Consider the following 10904-nt stretch of genomic DNA (forward strand, 5'->3'; position numbering starts at 1 on the left):
AACTGTTCAAATAATAAATGACCGGCTGAATTAGTGCAAATATCAAAATATGGTAGTGCCAACATGAGTCGCCATGTGTGTGCATACATATGGAGAGAGAGAGAGACGGATGTGAGATCGCTTTTCATGTGACGTAGTGGGTTGGAATTCGTTCAAATTTCTGGCTTCTTAGTTGGTTCCATTTTGTCATCACTATATGAAACCTTGGTCATGCTTACATGAATGCTTACATGAAGAGTTTTTTTTTTTTTTTTTGATGTGATAGTAGGAGAAAGAGGCAGGGAGGTGTTAGTATGGAAGAGATTTATGTGAAAGGTATGAGACAATTAAGTAGGTAGGTGTCAATAGGTAAGATGGGAAAAAGGGTATACAGATAGTATGAGATGTAAGTAGGTAACATGAAAGGGAATGGGTGAAAAGTTAGGGTGGGATGGAAGGTGTAATATGAGACAGAGGGAGAGAGAGATGTATGTGAATGATAGGAACGATATGTAAGTGGCAGCATGAGAGAGAGAGAGAGAGAGAGATGTAAAACTATATGCATTTTTTATCTAATGGATGTAAAGTGTTATATTTTGTTTTCCTAATTGGTTTGTAAAGAAGCAGTCCCCCTCTTTAGACCAGTGTACTCACCATAGACCAAACTATCTCGATTGATACTGTCAAAGGAGGCAACAAAGTATTACATAACATTTTTGAGTATGGAACAATCCAACCCCTATTTAATATATTCCACCATTTAAAAAAAAAAACACTATCCAACTACAAATCATGTCAAAAAATAAATAAAAAATCTCTGGTTGATAGGTTTTCAAGAAACCAAAAAAGGATGAAAAGAGAAACATAGTTCTAGTGTTAAGACGTGACATTTCCTTCTAAAAGTTTCAAAAAATGGGTTATGGGCAGAAATTTATACTAGTGCCAAAAAAAGATCAAAGGCTAAAATAAAATAGACGATCTGAGTGCACCGAAATGTTGTATCTTGGTGGCGGCTAGTCAATGACCTATGTTTCTGAATCCACCTTGTCCACGTAACTTTATTGTAGTATTTAGTCCACGATCCAAATTCCTCTACTTAAATCACGCACGTGACTCACCTTTGGAGCCCTATATAAACCCTAGCATCTATACTCCTTTGTCCATAGAGAAACCAAACTATATACACCAAGAGCTCTAACATCCTCATCTCTTCACTTCATCATGTCTTTCCATCAAAACCAAAACAACGTTTGGAACTCAAGGGTGGCCATAATCGGCGCAGGAATAAGCGGCATCGCTGCCGCAAAAGAGCTTGCGGGGCTCAAACCGGTGGTGTTCGAGGCCTCGAACTCCATCGGTGGGGTCTGGAAGCACTGTTCTTACCGATCAACGAGGCTCCAAACTCCTCGCTATGATTACGAGTTCTCCGACTACCCATGGTCGGATAGAGCAAACCCCACATTCCCAACTCACACCGAGATTGTTGAATATTTGCATGACTACGCTGTAAACTTTGATGTCATGAAATTTGTGAAGCTCAATTCTAAGGTGGTGGAGGTCCGGTTTGTTGGGGACCGTGAGTGCGCCTCTCCCAACGGCAAATGGGCGGAGCACGGGCACCCACTTCCCGGTCGACCAGTTTGGGAAATTGCCGTGAAAACTCATGGATCAGAGACTGTTCAGGTCACCATCTGCCTCAGGCCATGAAATTATTTTACATCGGAATTTCTTAGCATAATGGTCACCCAAATTATTTAGTTTTACAAAATACCATTTTCCTAGATATTTTCACCCCACTACGCATGCGCCCCCCTTATAACTTGGTTTAACGCTTTTTGACGTCAAACCAAGTTAAAAGGGGGGCGCACGTGTACTCCAGGGGGTGAAAATATCATCAATAAAACCTCTTTCACATGAATTTCTTGAGTTTGACCAAACTATACACTTTTTTTACGACTTAAATTTACTAGTTTTCTTGACAACTCAGGGGATGTTGTCATTCTTAAAACTAATTAAAGTTCGTTTTGGTCAAAAAGTTAGTAAGGCTGTGTAAAAGGGTATTTTTCTCATTTTCGTTTTTGGTCTCCATCGTTCCAGTTTTATTGGGTTCACTTTTATTAAACTAGTTGCTTTGCTGCTCTTACACCGTCTTTGGTTGTATTTAGAAAGAGCAATTAATATCTTAATTACGTACCCAAATCCTTAATTATATGGGAGATGAGAAGGAAAGGGTCAAGAGTGATACCCATTACACATGGAAATATGAAAGTTATGGCCATGTTTGGCAAACATGAAAAATATTTCCATGGAATATTCGTGGGCCTAATCTCGTGTGAGGGCTGAGAAGGAAGGTGAGAGATATAATTGAGTGGGCAGGAGTAAATATAGCATAATAAATCCCTAAATCTCATGAAAAGAAAATACCTGTTTTTCTTGTTTTCATAGAGCTTTTCATGCTCCCCACACTCTCACCCTCACAAGTCTCTCCATCTTTTGCCCATCTCACACAACTGGCCCCACAAATATTCCATGGAATATTTTTTTCATGGTGGCCTAAATGTGGGAATTGGGCCTAAGAAACTTAGGTCACGTTCTTTAACCCTTATAGGCAGCGTTTCTGCACCTTTTTGGTTGCATTGAAATAATGTTTTTTCGGAAAATTTGACCAGTTTGGCCCATTGCTATAATTTCTTACACTCGAGCAACATGTGGTAGTTATTTGAAATGAATTCTCTGAACGAAAGCGGAATCACTCCAAAGGATTCTCTTCCAGGGTTTTGCCATGGAGAACAAGTTCACTAGTTGTTTGCTAATTTCATAGAGGGGCATATTGATCAATTTAATAAATTTGGCTAAATGATATTCCCACCCGCTTTGAAAAAAAAGGTCTATTTTTCTAGAGACAAACAGTAGAAGGGGGGAATGCAGTCATTTTTTAGGAAAAGACATAACAAAATGGGTGGAATTCTCATTTCCCTACACTTTCTTTTTTCTTCGTTTTCCTTCTTTTATCAATTTTACTATGTCGGTTGAATCTTGGCTGAATAATTTTGTGTGTTTTTCTTTCTTTCTTTCTTTTTTCTAGTGGTATTCGTTCGAGTTCGTGGTGATGTGTATCGGAAAATATGGAGACATACCAAAGTTGCCGGTTTTCCCACAGAATAAAGGACCTGAACAGTTCCAGGGCAAGATCATGCATTCTTTGGATTACTGCAAACTCGATCAAGAAGCCACCACTAAGCTAATGCAAGGAAAGAAAGTTGTGGTTGTTGGTTGCAAGAAATCAGCTATCGATTTAGCTGTTGAATGTGCAGAGGCTAATCAAGGTATTTATAATACTAAACATATAGTTTTCCATATATATATATATATATGAGGAAAAGGATTGTGAGCTTGAGCGTTGGATCCTTATGGTGCGCTTGAGCTCTCAAACCCATGTGGCCCACATTGTTAGGATGATCCAAAGCATTCATTTGAAAGGCCCTTACATAGATAGGGTGTGTACAAAAAATCAGCTCCATAGGATCATCCTAACCCATCCATTTGTGGAGGTCAAAATGGACAGACCACAAATTTGCCCATTTTTGCCCTCCACTTTTGAAGGGGTTAGGATGATTCAATGGAGCTGATTTTTGGTACACACCCTATCTATGATAGGGCCTTGCAAATGAATGGTTTGGATCCTCACAGAAATTGTGGGACCCATGTGATTGGTGCACTCAAGCGCACCATTTGATTATAGCGCTCAAGCGCACCAATACATTCCTCTCTCTCTCTCTCTCTCTCTCTCTCTCTCTCTCTCTCTCTATATATATATATATATATATATATATATATATATATATATATATATATGTGTGTGTGTGTGTGTGTGTGTGTGTGTGTGTGAGAATAGTGTTTCTGTGTGCATTCGCGCCCGGGCGTGTATGTGTGTGAGAGAGAGAGAGAGAGTTTTAGGATTTTTTTTTCATGTAAGAGAGCATTTCTGAGAAAAAGACAAACAAAAGGGGTGAAAATATCATTATATGTGTGTATGCATACTTATGCATGTAAATATATACTCATCCAGAAACTGTTAGGCCACCATTCGGAATAGATGCGAGGGATACAAACCCTTTTTCGATAAGGTAGGTGGAAGTATGTATTCGTTAGTCACCATCTTTCTCCATAATATCTGCTTTTTGTTCGACATTCCAATAGTCATCGAAGACTCAGAGAATTGACTCTTTGGTCATTGAGGAGCCCATACTTTATTCGCAAAAGCTACAAGCATGGAGATAAATTTCTTTGTAATTTATCACAATCTGGTATTTGTTATTGACTTGTGTTTGTTGGCGTTGATTTTATTGATTAAAGGACCAGATGGGCAACCTTGCACCATGGTGATAAGGACCTTACATTGGACAGTTCCTTCTTATTGGATTTGGAGATTGCCCTTTTTCTTGTTCTATGCCACAAGATCTTCACAGTTTCTCCATGGAAGGCCCAATCAGAGCTCCCTTAGACATCTTTTTTGCCTACTGTCGTCACCATTGGTAAGACATTCTTTCTTGGCAGCATGTGTTTCTAAGTTCTAAAAGTATGGCTGAAGACTCGTAAATATTTAAAGATGTTTCCACTAAAATAAAAGGTCAGATGGCATTAGCAACATTCATAAAACAAAAATAATGAAAAGATTGATGGGCCAAGAAGAAAAAAGGTTGTAATATCCCATATTTTATTGCATTTTCAGAAATGTCTACTAGTAGAAGAGCTTAAAAAATGTAGGGAAAATAGGAAGAAACCCCAATACATTACGGGATGCCTTTGCACTATAAATATAGAGAAATTTTGCAAGAGGTGCTTGGCTGCCTATAACTACTTGTGTTTGAAATATAACTAAAATAACTTCATAATCTACCACTATAATGATCCAACCGTCAAATCTAGATCTCATATATTCTAACAACTACTAACCCGCAGTCTTATTGTGTGTTTCCATAGAGAAGGGCCGTTTCAAGGTTTATTGAGTCCTATTTGGTGTGGAAACTTCCATTAAAGAAGTATGGGTTGATACCAGATCACCCATTTGAGGAGGATTATGCATCATGTCAGATGGCAATCTTGCCAGAGAACTTTTTCTCAGAAGCTGATCAAGGACGTATTCGGTTTAAAAAAGCATCAAATTGGTGGTTTTGGAATGGGGGGATAGAATTCGAAGACAAAACCAAGTTGGAAGCCGACATTGTGTTTCTTGCAACAGGCTTTGATGGAAAAACAAAGCTCAAGTCAATATTACCAGAGCCTTTCCGCGATCTGATAGAAGACACTTCTGGTGTCATGCCTTTATACAGGTAAATCATACTTTTTATAAGTTTTTTATTGAAAGCCACTGCTTCTTTCGTCAAATGGGCGTAAAACAAAATTTACATCCATTCTCTAGTGGAATGATGGGCGTAAAATTTACATCGAAAGAAACGGAACCAAATGGTCTAATGGCATTGCTTAATGTTGTTTTGAAATCTAAGTACAAGTTGATCAAACTAATCCGTTGACTTAAATCCCTGCTCGAGGCTCATTGCATTGCTACCTTTTGAAGATAAATGGCACCCAAACTTCCCAAAAGAGAGATATAACTACAAATCTACAAAGAAGATACACAAGAGATATATGTTAGCTTTATTCAAACTTAACGAGGAAATACCTCCAGCCGTGATGATCAGATGGAGTTGCAAAGCAATGCGTGCGATCTGACTGTTCAAGACGCTCCCGAAGAATAATGTACACCAGTCACTAGAGAGATCTTCCAATCTACCCAAGTCTAGATGCTCAGATAAAAAAAAATCTAATGCTTTGCCTTGTAGATCAGGGACCACTTAAATAAGAACCCTAAATCACTCCTTGATTTTCTTAATGTGTCTTGCTCCCATTAAGCAACAACTTCATATATAAGATTAGGGATTAGGATTTTAGTTTCACTCCATTTTTTTTGTTTCTTAGATTCACTCCATGCACCACACTTTTTCTAAACTAAACTCTTAAGAGACATTATTATGGGTTGCTCTAAACCCATGTTTAAAAATCTCTCTGAACCTATGTAGGCTAGGTTGCCTATGTGGGCCACCCATATTGGAAAATGTTCTCAACAATAAAAAGCATATATATCCTAAAATAGTTGTGAAGGTTACAATCTTGATTGCATTAATATGGAAGAGAGATCCTTCTAAATCTCAAATTTTGAGATCCAAGTGAGGGAGAAACGTGGAGATTTGGATGGTCTCCACATATATGACTCTCCCTCTCTCTACATTTACACACCTTCATGAATTTCTTGGAAAGAAATATGATAGTTCTATCTTTTGAGGAATTTTTATTTGTTACAGGGGTACAATCCATCCTTTGATACCAAACATGGCCTTTGTGGGCTACGTGGAGAGCGTATCGAACCTACACACGGCAGAACTTCGATGTAAATGGCTGGCTCGACTACTTGACGATCACTTCGTGCTCCCAAATGTGGAAAAGATGCTTGAGCAGACTAATGAAGAAATCAAGGTCGCGAGGAAAACCACAAGATTCTATAAGAGGCATTGCATTTCTACTTATAGCATCAACCATAGTGACGAAATATGTGAAGAGATGGGATGGAGATCATGGAGGAAGAACAACTGGTTCGCAGAACTTTTCAGCCCTTATAATAACGAAGACTACAAAGAAGAGAATTAGGTTTCAAAACCTAGTTTGATTTGGTACAATAAGCTCATTTGTTCGCTTATCCAAGACCAAACATAAGATCTTAGTAGGATATTAATAAAGGAAAAAGATGGTGCCTCACTTGTTTTTGGTACTTTGCTACCCATCTCTCTTTTACTTGGAATTTTTTGTAAGTTGTAAGAGCCAGTTATGACCTAATAAGACATTATTTAGGTCCCTAAGATATGTAAGGATATTAGTCTCCTAATGTTAATGTAACATCAATAATAATTATATAGCAATCTTTTTCATTGTATCAGAGCCAACAACACTCGATCTCATTTGTTTGATTGATTACTTTTTTTTATTAACTACAGAATGAATACTGATAATTTCTTAAAAAAATTTCTTGCAAGAAAATGAGCAAATAATAACTCAGAATCTCTGATACCATTTGTTGGGACAAGGCCCACTATGAGTACGTAATGGGGTCCCCCAAAACAAACATAAGTAAATGTGCACAAGATGTTGGGAAAATTTTTAATGGTTGATGAAAAAAGTAACTCTTTAGTCCCAAGAAATAGTATAGGAGGAGAGAGAGTATGCAAGGCAAGCTGAAGCTTTCTCTTATATATAGGCTCTATTTCCCCACTTATGCAAGTGGCTTCACAAAATAAAGTCCCGAGGATGCAATGCCTACATCAAGAACAAAAACTGCACCCCAAGTTCATGAAAACCAGTTTGCCCTTAGAGAAAAGAGAAGAGTAATAAAGGAGAAAGCCCATTTTGAAAATGAGACCTTAAGCCTTCTTTTATAGAAGATAAAAAAGACATGAAGGCACCCTTTCAAATATAGAGAATTTATATGATGAGAGGCCTTACGAACACGCACTTAGCATCCCATCCTTGATATTTGATCCAACAGGCTCACTCTTTGAGGAGCTGCTGTTGGATCAAATCTCAAGGGTGGTACCTTTTATCGTACCACCTTTACGTGTTCATACAGCCTTTCATCATATAATTTATCTCAAATGAAAGTACCCTTTCATTTTAAAATAACAACTTTTCATAACAATGGTTTTAAATTTTAGTTTCAATACAAATTTTGGCCCTGGCCGAAATCCGGTAAAAAGATAAGAAATGTCATTTCTTTGAGCCGAAATTTCAAAATTCGGTAAAATAATAAAAATTATTATTTTAATGAAATTTCTGAAATTTCGACCGAAATTTGATACATTTCAGATATTTCGGTTTCGATGCATTTCGGTTTCGGTCTTGACCGAAATCCAAGTGTGCTTTGAATGAAAATACCATTTTACAAAAAGAAGTGTCATTTTGAAAAAACCCAGCACAAGAAATGTGAACAATTAATCTGGCAAGAGGATATTCATCAATTAGGGAAATGATAAATGTGCCCCTTTTCATTACTAGGGACACCCAGCTATAGTGGACTGCAAGGGGGCTGTTGTACTTCACATTTAAAGAATGAAGTGACTTGATTGCCACGTACAATGCAGCTAGGTGTCCCAAGCGATGAAAAGGGGCGCATTTATCATTTCCCATTAATTAAATGCGATGACAATTGTAATGTCACTCACCTAGTCACCTTCTACCAGCCCGATAAAACTCACAAAGAAATATCTTCTTCCAACTCTAATAAAATCCCCTTTTTGCTGTTTTACCTTGCAAAACCACCTTTAAAGTTTAAACTACGGTGCCAAGCCAGTGTAACCCAATAACCTTGAGTGTCTAGGGTTTTCAATAGCAAGAGAGGGAAAATTATGAGAAAAAATACATCTAAAAAAACCCAAGGCTAGTAGGTTTACAATTTTCTTTAAAAATAGGAAATTTTTACTTAAAAATCCATGAAAAATAAGTTTACCAAACACTGGAAAGAGTAGACCTTGGTTGCACAGAAGTTGTGATAGCTTAGCGGGTTTGCCTGGCATTTGGATGTCTCGTCATAAAAAATCCCTTGTTTGGTTGTCAATGCAGTTTGAAATCACAGCCAAAAAGGTTGATTTTTTGCTCTCTCTCTCTCTCCTGCACATTCTACTAGGTAAGTTCCAGGTAAATCCAATGCTTGTCTCCTCCCTAGCTGGATACCCGCAATCAAACAAAGAAAAAACACCTTTTAAATAGACCACAGCAACTATTCCCAAAACCCTCTTTTTCTATACCTAAACATGAGAAAAAAATCTGAAAATAAAAAATTCTTTACATCGTTGTCAAAGATGGTTATTATTATGCTAGTGGAACAATTAAGGCCGCCCCCATACAAGCAAAGAAAATGTTACACCTTTGTCCAACCTGGATGCATATGTTTCTTTCTTCGATTTAATAACAAAAAGACAAGAGGCCCACTCTAGGTGGAGTGTAGTGGCTTTGGTCTTTCCTGCTGTAGTCGTACACGTATGTAAAGAGATCCTCCCACGTGATCTAATTAATATGGCTTCTCCCTTTGAATTTTGACAGTAACCCATTTTTTCTTAACTCTTTTTAGCCATCCATTTCTAACACTTTGTAGATTGCTAAAGCCTTGGTTGTTTTGGAATTTTAGAATCAAATTTTGAGTTCAAAACTGATTGTTGGATTCAAAATTAAGGCCCTTTTTATTTTGGATTATGAGAACTGATTTTGAGTTCAAAACTAATTATTGGACTCAAAATTAAACGTAAATTTGAGTTTGTTTTGGATTTTGAGAACCGATTGTGAGCCCAAAACTGATTTTGAGTCTAATAATCTTTTAATTTTGAATCCAACAATCCAATATTATTTAATTTTGAATCCAAACATGGCCAAAACAAACAGGGCCAATGACCAGTTTGGTATGACGATGTTCGTGGATCCATATCACATCTTGCACTTACTTGTTGGGAAGTGATATATTCATCTCCTTTTCTTCCCTGGGCTAGCAACCACTAGTCTATTTATGACTACTCTTTTACACTACAAGGGGGTGGCCCGGTGAATAAAATGGGCCGATCTCGTGTTGGGATTACGTGTTTTACAAAACTAGAACGGTTCGAATGTTGTTAGCGACCTAACATGGATATATATTTCACTGACTTAGTTGAAAGCGGCATCAAGTGCCATTCTATTTCAAAGCAATTCTCTCCGCTCAACCCTCCATAGTTTCTTCCTCGAACCCTGGTAATGCAAAACCATGGAAATTAAAAAGCTATCAATAAATATCTAGGTTCAAAATTCTAAAATACTACCCAATGATTTATTCATTCCTCATCATATTTAACAAAGATATATTAGTGGCGTCCTTTTTCTTTTTTTTTACTTCACGTCTCTTCTTAAGAGTGAAAGAAAAAAAGAAAATTTGCTCCATCTTGTTCTTCTCCTTGACCATCTCCATCTTGGGGTTTTTTTCTTCATATTTTTTTTAATGGGTAAAGAAAAGAATTAGATTTTATAAGCCTTTTCCTCATGGAAATAGACTGGTCGCTCACCATTGTGCTGTGAATTATAATTCAAGATATAGACAAGGGCTAGTCTATTGCATGTTAATATGGACCCAAGCCTTGTTGAAAAAGGATAATCAAATATAGGATTGAAGCTGAGAAGATGGAGCAAATCCAAGATGATGACTAATTGGTTACTTCCAATTACGTAAATTTTTTAATTGGAAATTTTATTTTTGACGATTTTTTTTTTTTTTTTGCATAAACTGAGGAGATGGAGTAAATTTTCTTTCGCAAAATCTTTTAATTGGAAAAAATAGCCTTTTTTAAATTGTATCAATGAAAACAACTTAATTTTGACTGGATTGTATCAGGTAAAAAAAAAATATAACACAAGCACATACGGGGAATGCACCTGCGGGAACAAAACCCTATTCCTTTACCCTGCTCTCTATATCCATCGGTCCATTAGTTCTCAACCAAACACTTAACCAGATGGAGGTAAGGTTGGAAGTGGAAAGCGACTCTCCAAATAGAGTCCTGTGGGCTAAAAAGATTCACGGCATTCTGTGGAGAATAGCCAATCTATTGGATGAGATAAAATATCTTTGTTTATGGGGAAACCTTTACCCCCTAAGTGCACTTGTAATCCTTTCTTACTGTTTTAATAAATTGTTACATTTCTAAAAAAAAAAAAAAAAGGGGGGTCTTAAGCAAACACAACAGAAAACTTGACATTCTGCAATCTTGAGCGTTGCAGCACGTTTCCTAGGTTGAAGAAGATATTCAATTACATTTAAGAAAACCCAGAAAAGAAAAATGCATAAATCCGAACATGAA

The 10904-nt window shown here is 37.2% G+C and overlaps 1 protein-coding gene across 1 annotated transcript; it reads left to right on the forward strand.

Annotated features, from left to right (window-relative positions):
* The first annotated feature begins 1156 nt into the window (after window positions 1-1156).
* LOC143876850 (putative flavin-containing monooxygenase 1) lies at window positions 1157-6927 on the forward strand. Its single transcript, XM_077378538.1, has 5 exons — window positions 1157-1662; window positions 3065-3305; window positions 4336-4514; window positions 4963-5312; window positions 6342-6927. Exons 1-5 carry the CDS (start codon window positions 1201-1203, stop codon window positions 6682-6684), a joined length of 1575 nt encoding a protein of 524 aa, XP_077234653.1. The 5' UTR covers window positions 1157-1200; the 3' UTR covers window positions 6685-6927.
* The last annotated feature ends 3977 nt before the right edge of the window (window positions 6928-10904 follow it).

Source organism: Tasmannia lanceolata, unplaced genomic scaffold, assembly GCF_043159265.1.
Source record: "Tasmannia lanceolata isolate RefF3 unplaced genomic scaffold, GAP_Taslan_0.1 ptg000005l, whole genome shotgun sequence".
Classification (NCBI taxonomy): Eukaryota; Viridiplantae; Streptophyta; class Magnoliopsida; order Canellales; family Winteraceae; genus Tasmannia; species Tasmannia lanceolata.

Bases quoted from the DNA above. Each gene is read 5' to 3' on its own strand.
- LOC143876850 (XM_077378538.1), top strand. From the start codon at position 1,201: ATGTCTTTCCATCAAAACCAAAACAACGTTTGGAACTCAAGGGTGGCC. The intron at 1,663-3,064 runs GTCACCATCTGC...TCTTTTTTCTAG, and splicing joins ATGGATCAGAGACTGTTCAG to TGGTATTCGTTCGAGTTCGT. The intron at 4,515-4,962 runs GTAAGACATTCT...GTGTTTCCATAG, and splicing joins GCCTACTGTCGTCACCATTG to AGAAGGGCCGTTTCAAGGTT.